The sequence below is a fragment of the Giraffa tippelskirchi genome, chromosome 9 (genome assembly GCF_054371585.1).
Source record: "Giraffa tippelskirchi isolate mGirTip1 chromosome 9, T2T-mGirTip1v1.2.pri, whole genome shotgun sequence".
In the NCBI taxonomy this organism is placed as follows: domain Eukaryota; kingdom Metazoa; phylum Chordata; class Mammalia; order Artiodactyla; family Giraffidae; genus Giraffa; species Giraffa tippelskirchi.
Window position 1 is genome coordinate 126,115,328 of NC_137283.1, and position 14,123 is coordinate 126,129,450.

A 14,123-nucleotide genomic window follows, 5' to 3' on the forward strand; every position below is an offset into this window, starting at 1 on the left:
ATTCCAGGACCTTTCCCGATTAGAAGCAGCCACCTCCTGGAAAGTGTAGCTGCATCCACGTATAGTTACTACAAAATCCAGGACAGGAGTCTTCAATTGCTAGACTGGGATTTCTTCCAGGGCAGGAACACTGTGCTGAGCCTGCATGGAGGCCCTCACCCTCACCGCTGAGCCCAGGTCCCTAGCATAGAGTAGGTTCTCCATCCGAATTCCCTACAGAGGCAGCACCCTGAGGCCCTCAGAGCCTCCAGCCTCAGCTCTCTCCTCCTCTTCTCTCTCACACCACCTGCTGAGCTGCTGGCACCTGTGGGATCTGGGTCACCCTGCTGGCCAGCTGGTTTCCTTCTCGTTGTGCTTGACAGAAGGAAGTTCACCCACGTGATTTTTTGCAGTATCCAGAAAGGGCGGGTACAGTTTGTCCTGTGGTGAAAAGCTTGTGGAGGAATGCAGGTTTTAGTCTCACCCCCACACTGCTGCTTTCCTATGCGAGAATTGTCTCCCCTCGCCACTTACCCCTTCTCTCTCCCCACTCAAAAAAAACCCTGAAACATTTTATTTTGGGATTTGGGATTACAGCCTATGCAACAATGAGATAGGAGGAGGTGGCTATGAAGAGCCTCTTAGTGTATCATACACCTGAGACCTTCCCCCAAACGCTGCAGAGGAATTATTCAGGCTAGTCAGCCACGAGGCATGTTATTTTTTCAGAAATGTTTATAGCTGGGTAGGCCTGCTTAGTGACTACAGTAGGTAGGTTTTCTCAGCGGGAAGCACTTTGAACCGCAAATGCGCACTAAAACGCAATTGCCATGGAGACAGCGCCGCCTCTGCGGTGCATTTCTCCCGAGTTTTCTTCTTGGGGCGCTTCAGCATCCGCGGGGTGTTCTAGGCATGCGGCTCTGAGAGGTGTCTCGGGCGCAGCAGCGTTGTGCGGGGGGAGCTCTCTTGGGACTGGAACCCTCGCCCAGGAGTGAAGACGGGAGAAGGCCGCCCAACGTGGGGTGTGTGTGTGTCGAGGTGGGCGGGGAGAGGTCCTCCCGCTATGCGGGCCGCCAGCTCCCCCGCCTGTGCGTGGACCACGTGCAGGAGGGGCGCTTGGGGGCCCCGGGCGCGCAGCCGCGGTGGGTGACTGCGCCGGGTCCCGGGGCCCCAAGTACCCGGCGTGTGTGTGCGCGCTTCTGGCGGGTGGAGGGCCCCGCGCAGCCCTGCTCCCCCTTCAGTGTGTGTGCGCGCGGCCTCGGCCTAGCGCCCCACGATCGGTGCCCGCACCCGGGAAAGCACGCTCGCGCCCATGCGGGGTATGTGTGTGTGTGAGTGTGTGTGAGTGTGTGACTGTGTGTCAGGTGACTTGGGTCACGCAGTCTCTCTCTCCCTCCTCGGGGGAGGAACTGCCGCGCTCCGGCTGACTCCTCCGCCGGCGGGCGGGAGAGCGGGCGGGGCGAGGCGGGGCGGGGCAGGGGGCTCCGGGCGCGCTGGGAACCGCGGGACCCAGACCTGGACGCCGACCGCCGCGGGGGGAAGCGCGGTCCCCGCCTCCGCCCACGGACCTCGGGACAAAACCTCAATTTAGAAATAGGTTGGGAGCCGCAGGCCAGGAGGTTTGGCCGACCCCCCCACCCACCAGGGACCCCCGTCGTCCCCGGGACGGCCGGCTGTGGGCGCGATGAGCCAGGTGCTGGGGAAGCCGCAGCCGGAGGAGGAGGAGGACGACGAGGAGGAGGAGGATGAGCTGGTGGGGCTAGCGGACTACGGCGACGGGCCCGACTCCTCGGACGCCGAGCCGGACAGCGGGGCGGAGGAGGGAGGTGAGCGTCGGGTTCCCGGTTCGGCCCCCCGCCCGGAGGACCTCGGCCGGCACCCCCTCCTGGCCGGGCGCGCGGGCCGCGGACTTGGAAGGGATCCAGGAAAGCGGAGTTTCGGGGTTGGGGCTGGCAGGGGCGCTGGAGGAGCTATCGCGAGCTGCAAAATGGGGGAGCCCGGGTGCAGGCAGCGGCTGGGGGACCGGGATCGGTGGAGAGGGCAAAGAGGAGGCGTTTGGACTGTAGGAACGCGCGCTCTCGGGCAGTTCCGAGCTCTCCATAGGGTCTGGGGGTTGGGGAGGGGAGGGACCGCCCGGCGCGCCTGGGACCTCTCCCTGAGTGCTGCTATCGAAGCCGGGGTCAGATGTCAAGGCTAAAAAAGGCAGCCGGCGGCAGCGTGACTGGCAGGTCGTCGGCAGCTGCGGGTGTCAGTCTTGCCCCGTGTCGCCGCGGGAGGGGCCCAGGGGCTGGCGTGGCGGCACCGGTGGAGCGGCTGGGAGATGCGCCCAGGTGATAAGGGAGTCGCCGAGTGGCCGCAGGTATCCGGAGATCCAGGCAAATACGGCTGTTAGGACACCTTGTCTCTGCTAGGTGTCACCACCTGGGCATGGCAGCGCCTGCCCTGGAGTGAGCGCGGGGCGGGGGAATACAGGGCCACTTAGAAGCAAACTCTTGTTTCCTTTTCAAAAAGCGGGATTTAGCAATTGGCCAGCCTGTGGGGGCTTCCTGCATTTTAATTCTTAAAGCCTAAGGAAGTTGAGAGCCTTTTAGGATTCCAGAAAGATTCATCTTTTTCGTTCCCGCCAAAGCGAGGAAAAAGTCCTTTATTGTAAGGTCATTTGGAAAGGTCAGTAGAATAAAGCTAGTAAACACAACATCTAGGTGAAACTGTCAGCTTCCTAAAGAAAGAACTTAAGAGTGTTCACTTTAAAGAAATTGTAGGAGGGATTAAATAGTACTTTCTCGACTTGATTTTGAAGAACCTTTATTGAAAATTCATTGAACTTATTTTAAATTCTCCATACAAACAAAGCCTTTCTGGGAGGTAGAAGGGCAGTTTTTTACTTACAGTAGGTGCTACTTTCAATGAATCAGAAAGGGAAGAAAGTTAGTCTTGAGCCTGATAGATGAGAAAGGAGCTTTCCAAGCCACGCTTTTTCAGGGTACCAGTCCCTAGAGACGTTTTGTGCTAATTCTTCAATTGCTTAAACTTCTGTGCGCACCTGTGCACCTCTCTCTTCTGCATTCCCCATAATTGGTCGCACAGTCTAGCAGGTGGCCACATTTTTATAGATAAAGGCTTTCCATCCTTTTGTTGGAGTCTCTAGGGCTACCTTTGGTAATTAAATTGTTCAGTCGCTTCATTATTATTCAAATTGCATTTGTCAGCTCCTCCCCTAGATTCTTAGGAGGCTCCGGAGGGATTCGGAATGGGAATGTGTTTGCAAGGTGTTGGAAAGGGTAGACACAGTAGGGTGCAATTGTGAGCCTCTGGAAAAAAAGGAAAAGAAATGAGACTATATTAGGGAAGAAAAACCCTGTAATTTGATATTGTCCTGGGGGCTGGAGACTGGGATCCGGGAAATGCTTGGGGCCTGTTTGTTTTTCCTGCAGTTCTTTAAAGGGGCACTTTGCATTTTTGATTTGGGGACTTGAAGTGAAATTAACACTTTAGCTGAGGGGAAGGAATTTCCTGAAGGAAGGGCTACCCCAGAGCCAGATGTAGGATGCGCCCCACTGCTCCTAACCCAAGGTAAACCCACTTGTAACTGATGCTTAATGTATCAGAATCTTCCCCTGTGAGTTCTTGGGATCAAACTGGAATCTTGCTATTAAAAGCACTGAGTATATTTTTGTGGTGAGAGGAGCACACATTCCTGAATGAAGCCTGGCCTCTCTCCACCTGATTCTGCTGTGGCTATGGTTTGTTCTCTGAAGATTTCCTCCATTATCTTGGGCTCCTGTTCTTTCCAAGTGTTGCTGGCTTGATTTGGGAGTTTAGGCCTGAATGCAGAATCTCTATCAGAACATTCGCTTTTTCAGTCAGCAGTTCTAGCAAGGACTGTCCCTGACAACTGTCATGCCAGCTGATATGGTCCCTGGGAGTCAGGATGGGGTTGGAGGCTGGGAGTCCTGACTTCTGCTCCTGTGGTCTTCCTTTCTTGAGGCATCAAGGTGCCACCAGATGGTCATTCCGATTTCTAATGAGCCCTGGGCCCTGTGTTGCCTTATAACCCTGTGTTATTTGGTATTTGGGGTAGATTTTATATTTACAAACTCAAGTAGTGGAAAATGGGGTTTGGAGAGGAGGACATATTTTCTCTGAGAAAAGATGAATATGATGCACTTTGAACCATGAGCAAAGCATCTCTCTAATGAATTCCAAACCTTCCTAATGGACTTGGTTTGGTGCCTGAGCTTCACAGTGACATGGGGCTTTTTCCATGAGGTTCAGAACTCTGCCCTGGTGTGTGGCATGCAGGTCTGACCAGCATTGCTATCTATGCAAAAGAAGATGATTGAAGGTGGGTTGTGTGATTTTTATTTGCCCGTGGTCTTACAAGGAACCCTCCATCTTATTTTTAAACTGAGTTGCCTCGTACATTTTACTACATTATGATAAGTTTTAAAATGTTAGTGTAGCTAAGGTGAGCCTTAAACTAAACTACTTTGGCTTACACTCCACATTTTATTCATGAGTAGCAGGAGTGTTCTTAGGTACTTTAGTTCTGTTAAGGATCGATTTGGCCACTTCCGAACACCCCCCCCTTTCAGGGTCGTTAATTAGAGATAAGATGAGTCTCACCTTCAACCCCCATGCTCCAGATAAAACTCCAGAGGGAGGCTGCAATAACTAAACCGTTAAAAACAATTGCACCAAAAATAATGGTTATTTTATTTTTTATTTATTTTTAGACACATGGACTTTAAGTCTTTAGTAAATTACAGTGCTTTAAAAACTATAATTATAAGGAAAGCAATTAAATGCTCATATTTAATCCAAAAGTGAAATTATTCTTTCCCAAAGTCTCTCGCAATTTTTAAGGAAAATTTGGCTAAGACGACTGCTCACCCACAGTGCAGCTAAGTGTGGTCTTGTTTCCATAGCAGCCTGTGTACTCTCTCAGGGTCTGAGGAAGTGACAGTTTAGGTGGTTACAGGAGACACAGAAATCCAGGGTCAGCAGGTGGTGATACTTCTCTGATGGTTATAAAAGTGGTGAATCTGGCAATTCTACTAATCATTAGTCAGCGTTTTTTTCTTAAAATAATATTTAAAATTATTAGTGAGTTATCTCTTTTCATTGTTTCTTGAGAGTAAGTAGAATTGTTCTTCTGATCCTGAATCCGTGGGTCAGAGATGCCAGGGGACTTTTTTGCAGCCACAAGGCTAGAACTGAGAGAGATTTAGGAGAGGGTCAGGTTCATGGAAATATAAGTCCTTTCTCTTGTCCGTAACAACTTAGGTTGACTACAACCCTGGCTATAGCTAATCTCTTCTGGTTCTGAAATACAGAGATATATAAGAGTTGGAAGAGGTGGAAGCCTCGAATAATTGAAAATGATGTGACCAAGGTCACACCTTAGGCCCAGAGCTTATTCAAATACACATAGTCAGAAAGCATATTTTTATATCAGATATTTGTGAACGTGTCTCAGTGATTCCTGGTGTCATAGAATCTTGGTCCTCTACTTTTACCAGAAATCTCTCCCATTTTAATATTAAAACAGATATGGGGTAGTCTAATGGGAAAAATATGCAATAACAGTGAATTCTGGAGTTCTGGATAAGGGATGTGGCTCAGAGTTTGAAGGGTTATCTTTTTCTGTCTGGGGTGCCGTGGCTCAGAGTTCACTCAGCTTTATTCAGTCTCACAACTCCCATCCTATAATTTCACTTCCACGGTCACTTCTGCCCTGCTCATTTTTCTTTCTTCTTCTCTACCTCTTTTATTCATGTATTCCTTACCTTTTTTTTTTTTTTTAAAGGCAACTCTTGGGACTTTCTGACAGTCCAAAAGTTAAGACTCCATGCTTCCAACGCTGGGGATGTGGGTTTGATCCCTGGTTGGGAAACTAAGATTCAACATGCCACAAAGTGCTACAAAAAAAGTTTTTTTAAAGAAATTTTAAAAAATTTAAAAAGGCAACTTTTAAATTCTCAAAGAAGGCTTTAAAGCTCTTCTGTGACAGTGGCTTTCCCTGGTTCCGCTGTGACATGCAAGACAAATAGGGTTTTTCACTTTTGGCCTAAAGCGCCCAGATTGCTGGTGGACTTTCTCCTCTTGAGGACCTCTGGGGAAGACTCCAGCTCTGTTTCTCCGTGTGTGAAATAAACTCGATAACTCTCAGAGTGATAGTTTGGAGGAAAAAATGAAAAGCTCACAAGAATACTTTTCCCTTCTTGCAGAAGCATGGGTAGGTCAGAACACATTAGAGATATTTTGTTTGTATTTTTATTTTGGATGTGTCACATGGCTTTCGGGATCTTAGTTCCCCCTCCAGGGATTGAACCTGGGCCATGGCAGTGAAAGCACAGAGAGTCCTAACCACTGAAGCGTCAGGGAATTCCCAGAAATGTTATTGAATACATATGTAAAGGAAATATTCGTATATGGAATCATGTTTTTTAGTCACCTGCCAGTGTGATGTGAGAGGATTTGAGAAAGATTTGATCTTCACATATAAATAAAAATCACCTTCAAAACCCTTTCTGCCTTTGAAAATATGTGTTCTGATTGCATTTAGTTTTCCTTACGAAGTAGTCAGTTGATAAGACAGAGAGTAAATCTTCCATCATTTTTTGCATATTCTCTTATTAAAATACTATTCGTATATTTAATTCCTACTTGGGTTGGAATTTTACTGGACTTCCGGGTCTTGAATGTGTAAATAGTTCCATTGATCAGAAATATAAAGGACTACAGATAATGATGCAAATAGAAATAATCCCAAGGCCTCTTCATAAAACCATAAATGTGTATCAGTAGAACCTTAAGCCCTTGTGGACCCCACAGAATACTAATAGCAAAGACATTCTAACTTTTCTTCAAGGGTGAATGAGCCTCTCACTGGTCACATTACACAAAAGACCCTTTCCTTACCTAGGCTTGGGCTGGGGGAGAAAGAAAAAAAGAACAATGGGTGTGTGGGTGGGTGTGAGTACACTCTGACAGAAACTGATAGATGAGATAAAGGCTTGTGGGCTCTGATACATGTATGGGCATTTACACAGCTAGTAAGTGGGCAAGCTTGGATTTGAACCCCAGTCTGGCACTAACGGGCTTCCCTGATGGCTCAGTGGTAAAGAATCTGCCTGCAATGCAGGAGACCCAGGTTCGATCTCCAGGTCGGAAAGATCCCCTGGAGAAAGGAATGACAACCCACTCCAGTATTCTTTCCACAGAATCCCATGGACAGAAGAGCCTGGTCGGCTACAGTCCATGGGGTCACAAGGAGTCAGAGACGAGTGAGCAACTAACTCTACTCCACTCTGGCACTAACACGGTACTTTTTCAACCATTCCATTTGCTACCACATTATCCTAATCCTTTCGTTAAATCTTTGTTTTATTTTCCAGTTTTGGGTCTGTTCAAAGGTGTCACCTCTTGGAGAATTTTCAATAATAATAATAGCTCTTAGTTGTCAGATACATCAGAATTTAGGAAATGCGTTTCATACAATGCCTTGTCCTCCCCAGAAAGTCAGGGTCAACCCTGCCAGAACCTCAGTTCCCATTTTCCTGATTTCTGGTCCCTTCTTTGTTGTGAACATTCCCAGCCCACAGGATCAGTCAGATGTGGCCCCCCGCACAGCCCAGTCCCCAAGTCCCTGATCCATCTTTGTCCCTTCTGTAGTGTTTGACAGGGCTCTGCCACTTCAGGGTTAAGTCATTAACCTGAAGGTGTTCAAGGCTGACAAGGCCCAGTTAGATAACTCCTCCCTATAATGCTACCCCTTCAGTGACTAAGTTTCCCTGGGATCCCTAGCAGTCTAGTTATAAAGCTCTGTCTGCTGTTTGTGAAATCGGGTATCAGGACCCAGTGGAAGATAGATAGGTATGTTCAGTGCCCCTGACCACAGTGGATAAGCTTTACTTGGGCATAAAACTCACCCTCTTGATACCTAAGTGCTGGGCTGGGCCAAAATCAGATGTGGAGTTTCTTCTTAAAGTTTCAGTTCACGTTCTGCTCACTCACCACACAGCATGCAAGATCTTAGTTCTGCAACAAGACCCCAGTGGACGCATGGAGTCTTAAGCACTGGACCACCAGGGAAGTCCCATCAATCACTTTCATTTCATCATCCCAACCAGTGAATGCCTATTGAGTGTTTATTATGGTAAACACTGAGGGCTTAGTTTTCACATCTGACAAAGGATGCGCGTTATCAATTTGAGGATTAGAGATGACACTGTGTGCTTTTAGGTGGTCCGTAAATGGTAACTCTTGGTGATAAGAGGTTGCAACAGGTTGGTTTGAGCCATTTCACTGTAAACAAGGCTCAAACTTTTCCAATGTGCCGTCACCCTCAGCTAAGAAGATCAGGGGAAAAAATGGACCAACAAAGCGTGGACCGTCTCAGCAACCTGCATTACCACTTCAAACCTTCCTGCACCTTCACAGTTGTATTGCCTTCTGGGGCCCCAGTCTTGTCCTCATCTGAGCCATAGGCCAATAGACACCCTGGACTCAATGACCTCAGATCCCTCTTCAGCCTCTTTGCCTTTACAACTTGGTGAGTGGGCCCTTGTTCACTTGATCTTCCAGATTGGAAACCTGGTATTTCTTTCTCCCTTGTCCCCTGTGTTCAGAGGATCACTGAGTAGTATTGAGTGAATTTAAGCTTCTCATGGATCCATTCCTTCTGCCCATTTCCAAATTCTTCTCATTTGTGTTTCTAGAACAACCTCCTCCTCATTGTCAGGGAGGAAAAACTCTTAGGTTCTGAGTTAGAGTCCTGCAAATTAAGCTGACAAAAGATATGAACAGGAGAAAAATAGGTTTAGTTAAGTACTGATGCATGTGAGTTCACAAAAAATTCAACTCAAGGAGGCAGTTAGAATTTGGGACTTATATACCATCTTAGGAGAGGAGGAGGAGGGGTGGAGGGACACTTCTGAGAGAAAAAAGTGACTTCAAAGGGGATGAGGGTCAGGGGTTTGGTGACATTGTTTGGGTGTAGCTGACTTCTTTTTGTCTCAGTCTCCAAAAAAAGAAGATGAGAGTTGCTCCTGGGGAGAAGATTTTTGACGATTGAGTTCTTTGGGGGAGGATCTGCTTTGCTCAAAAAAGGGATTTCAAGAACTCCAGTGACTTTAGCTCAAAATAGTCTTTTTTTTAAGCCATAGTGGCTTATTCTAGAATTCTTCACAGTCCCCACACTGACCCTCTTAAGTGGAGTGAGTCTCCGGAATGCCCTTCCTGATCATGGTGTGTGTGTGTGTGTGTGTGTTTGTCACTCACTTGTGTCCAATTCTGCGACTGCATGGACTGTAGTCCTCCAGGCTCCTCTGTCCATGGGATTCTCCAGACGAGAATACTGGAGTGGGTTGCCATTTCCTTCTCCAGGGGCTCTTCCCAACCCAAGGATCGAACCTGGGTCTCCTATGATACAGACCGACTCGTTACTGACCGAGTCACCAGGGAAGCCCCTGATCCTGTTAGTCTCTCCTTAAAAATCCTTAGTGGTTTCCTCATCACTTTCAGAGTAAAATCCAAAGTTCCCTGCATTTCATTCACGACTTAGCCTGTTAACCTCTCTATCAACTAATTTATTCAATGGTATTTATTGGGCTCACACCACGTGCTACCAAATTTTTTGCCTGTGTATGTGTAAGACAATAAACAAAACAAACAAGACAAACATATAAAGTAAAAAGTTAATTTTGTATAGTGAAGTACCATGAAAAAGACACAGGGCTATTAGGAAGTGATGGGGCCCAGAGAGCCAAGAGGAGGTGAAATTGCCCCTGGGCTGGGTGGGAGAGCCGGGGAGGCCTGGGGAAAGCCAACCAAGTGGAGGGAGGAGCGAGTGGGGGCCCGAAGGTGAGGAAGCAGAAGGCCAGTGTGCCTGTGGGACAGGGAACTGGCAGGGAGGGCGAGCCAGGAATGGGATGAGAGGGCAGCAGGGAGGGTGAGCCAGGAATGGGATGAGAGGGCAGCCCACCTAGGGCCTTTTAGGGAAAGAAGGCATCTGGATTTTATTCTGAGTTCTAGGGGAGGCCTCTGGAGAGTGGGCAGGCTTGTTCCTTATACTCCAGGAAGTCTAGATTTTTTCCTGGCACAACCTTTCCCTCATTCATCTCTTTTATGCCTCCTCGCCTAGAAGACTCAGATGTGATTTCTCCAGGGAGCCTTCTTGCTGAACCCATAACACCTAGATAGCAGTGCATTGTAAAGCTGTCAGGTTTTCTTGTCTATTTTCCTCTCTGATCACTAAGAAATGAAGCTTTTCTTTGTGTCTGTAGCCCCTGGCTCAGCCCTGTCGAACTTGGCAGACGTTCAGGGAACCTTTATGAAACGGGAACAAACTGCCCTCTTGTAAATTTCACCTCACTCTGGCAACTTCCTGCAAACCCCCAGGGACACTTTTAAAGAGCCCTTTCTGGGGTCCCAGCTCTAGTCCCAGATTTTTTCTGTAGTTCCTTAAAATACATAAGGAAATACATAATGGCCCTCTCATTGCTCTTTTCAAAGCAGCTCTCCTTAATTCTCTTTAACGGATCACTTTCCTCAGGTGATTCTTATCAAACTTGAGCAAGTGGGTGAAGCTCAGGGAAATGTGATGAGGGGTGGAGGGCAGCCCTCTGCACGAGACCTACGGGTGTTTCCTTTGCTGATGGGAGCTCCTGACTACCAGTCCCAGGGTGGAACGAGATCCTCTTGAGAAACCCCATAGAATTTCAGAAGCAGGGATATTTGAGAGAGTGGGGGAGGATTAGAAGGAAGATTTTTGCCAGCAGGCTTTTCTTTTTTTTGGCGGAGCCATGCAGCATGCAGGATCTTAGTTCCCTAAGCAGGGATCAAACTCGTTCACCCTGCAGTGAAAATGTGGAGTCTTAACTACTGGACCACCAAGGTAGTCTCATCAGCAGAATTTTCTGATGTAAGAAACCTCCCCTGATCAACAGCAGTGGCAAACAAAACTTTTTTGACCGTGGGTCCACAATAAAAAAATGCATTTATATTGTGAAACAGCACCCACTACGTATAAGTAAATTTAAAAGTTTCCCTAGCAGCATTTACTCTTGTCATGCGTAACACACTCTGGTATTTTCTCGTCTTATTTTGTCTTCGTTGCAGTTTTAGTTGAATGCCAGCTGACTGGGGGCTAAGGCCCTGGATGAGGGTGCTAGTACATACCAGTCCTGTGACCTTGGGCTGGTTCATTGCCCCAAGTTCCTCAAGGGTAGAACAGACTTGTTCTTCCTCATTGGGTGGGTAAAGTTTGTAGACATGTCTAGCGAGGTCCCTGGCACACAGTGTATTACTGTACATGCCAATTAAATATGGGCTTCCAAGGTGGCTCAGTGAGAAAGAATCCACCTGCCAATGCCAGAGACTTGGGTTCGATCCCCGGATCGGGAAGGTCCTCTGCAGTGTGTGTGTGCTCAGTCGTGTCCAGCTCTTTGCGACCCCAGGGACTGTAGCCCGCCAGACTCCTTTGACCATGGCATTTTCCAGGCAAGAATACTTGGGGTGGGTTGCCATTTCCTCCTCCAGGGGATCTTCCTGACCCAGGGATTGAACCCATCTCATGTGTCTCCTGCATTGGCGCCACCTGGAAAGCCTACCCTTGAGTAGGAAATGGCAACCCACTCCAGTGTTCTTGCCTGGGAAATCCCATGGACAGAGGAGCCTGGTGGGGTACAGTCCCTGGGGTCACAAAGAGCTGGACACGACTTAAGCAACTAAACAACAATAGTTTAATATGATAAAGTGAATCTGCATGGGGGTCAGTGTAGGGGTCTCTACAGAGTTGATGGTGTTCTTGCTGATCTGACTCACCATTTCCCAGCTGTTTATAGTTGGCGGTGCATGCTTGAATTTGGCCAGGAAAGGGAAATACTTCCAGCTGTGTGTGTATATTATAACCATATGTATATTTCACTTCCCAGCCACTCGATGTATGTAAACACACATACACATTCCCTCCCCTTTCCATAATGGTCTCCATCACCTCCACACTCTCCCAGGAGGAAGAGAGCCAACCTGCAGGGCAGCTCTGTCAGTGATCATGCCATAGAGTCTTGCAGACTCTGCTGAAGAGAAGTTAAAATCTGCACCCACATCCAGCAGTGTAAACTGAGAAGAGATGAAGACATTTATAAGCACTGAAATATTTTTGTGGTTGTGCATAATTTAATGTGATGCACCTGTTTTATATTTTGAGAAGCTTATTCTTCTATTTTAAAAAATTGATATGCAACTGTGCTTTCCTAACAAGAACCATACTCTTCTGTTACTTTTTGTCTACCTCTCTCTCACCAATCTCCCCTGTCTGCCTTGTCTGGAATTTTAGTTCCCAATTTTTTATTCCAAAATTTAAAATCAATACTTATTTTAAATTAATAGGTTTCAATAAAATTTGTCTTCCATTGCTTATTGCATTTCACTATATTTGAGTGTATTTTCTTTCAGGAGTGTATCCTTGAGTAATTCTTTCAAAGAGATTAAGTAGGCAGTAAGCTTTCAAGAGTCCTTCGATGTCTGAAAATGTCTTTTTTTTTTGGCTGCACCATGATCCTTGCAGGATCTTAATTCCCAATTCAGGGATTGAACCCTGGGCCTCCCAGCAGTGGAAACTTGCAGTCTTTACTACTGGACTGCCAGGGAATTCCTGGAAAACATCTTTGTTGCACTCCTACATTTGAGACATAGTATGACTGGGTATATAAATCTGGGGTGAAAGATATTTTCCTAGTCCTTGACATATGATACTCTCCTGTTCTCTTTCTTCATTCGTGTTGTTAAGAAGTCTGATGTCTTGATGATTCCTTTGTAGCTAATAGTTTTCCTCTTTTCATAGTTTTAAGTTTTATTATTATCCTTGATGTTTTGAATTTTACTATAATTATTCTTGGTGTGGGGATGTTTTTGTTTAAATTTCTCCTTTTTGTGGGCATGTTCATTTTAACTGGAAAAGGATTATCTATTTAATTTAGTATTGCTTTCCCCCATATTCTGTAATTTTTCTTTTTGGAACTTGTTTGAAAAATAATGGGACTTGCGAATTTTATTCTTGATGTCACTTTTACCTTTACTTCATCCTTTCCATTGTTTTGTCTCTTTGTACTGTGTTCTGAGAGACTTTGACTTTCTAGTCACTAATGCCATGTTCATCTGCTTTATTCTGCTTTTCAATTCATATATCCTCCCCTCCTGCCAATTACGTTTCTATTTCTGAGATCCATTAAGACCCTTTTCCATAACTGTTCTTTTTCTGAACTGTCTTGTTTCGTGAATACCACATTTCCATCTTTGTCTGTATTCTGCATTTTTCTTTCTTTTTTTTTAAACTCTGAAAAAGAAACAACTTTATTGAGGTATAATTTAGGTTCCATATTTAAATTGTACAGTTCAATGACCTTTTAAGAAAAGTTTATTTTTAAATGTACAACAGGCTCCAAGACAACACTTCATTCTAGATATGAGTGGCAATAGATGTTATGGCAGGGAACCCAGATGCTTAAACAGGAATGGAATTGAGGATCACTTCAATGACCTTCCCAATCTGTTGTTTTCCTCTATTTGTTTGCACTGATCGCTGAGGAAGGCTTTCTTATCTCTCCTTGCTATTCTTTGGAACTCTGCATTCAGATGAGAATATCTTTCCTTTTCTCCTTTGCTTTTCGCTTCTCTTCTCTTCCCAGCTATCTGTAAGGCCTCCTCAGACAGCCATTTTGCTTTTTTGCATTTCTTTTCCATGGGGATTTTCTTGATCCCTGTCTCCTGTACAATGTCACGAACCTCTGTCCATAGTTCATCAGGCATTCTGTCTATCAGGTCTAGTCCCTTAAATCTATTTGTCACTTCCACTGTATACTCATAAGGGATTTGATCTAGGTCATACCTGAATGGTCTAGTGGTTTTCCCTACTTTCTTCAATTTAAGTCTGAATTTGGCAATAAGCAGTTCATGATCTGAGCCACAGTCTGCTCCCGGTCTTGTTTTTGCTGACGGTATAGAGCTTCTCCATCTTTGGCTGCAAAGAATATAATCAATCTGATTTCGGTGTTGACCATCTGGTGATGTCCACTTGTAGAGTCTTCTTGTGTTGTTGGAATAGGGTGTTTGCTATTACCAGTGCGTTCTCGTGGCAA

At 46.3% G+C, this 14,123-nt stretch overlaps 1 protein-coding gene across 4 annotated transcripts in view; it reads left to right on the plus strand.

Annotated features, from left to right (window-relative positions):
- The first annotated feature begins 1,019 nt into the window (after window positions 1-1,019).
- Window positions 1,020-14,123, plus strand: part of RRAGD (Ras related GTP binding D) — a 36,910-nt gene continuing 23,806 nt past the window's right edge. For 2 of the 4 annotated variants that reach the window (XM_081528548.1, XM_081528549.1), the window contains exon 1: window positions 1,436-1,805. In XM_081528548.1, the coding sequence (XP_081384674.1) occupies window positions 1,664-1,805 (142 nt within the window). In that variant the 5' untranslated portion in view covers window positions 1,436-1,663. Of the gene's footprint in view, window positions 1,299-1,435; window positions 1,806-2,024; window positions 2,339-14,123 lie in introns of those variants that run through there. The other 2 variants (XM_081528550.1, XM_081528551.1) reach the window with 2 other exon arrangements.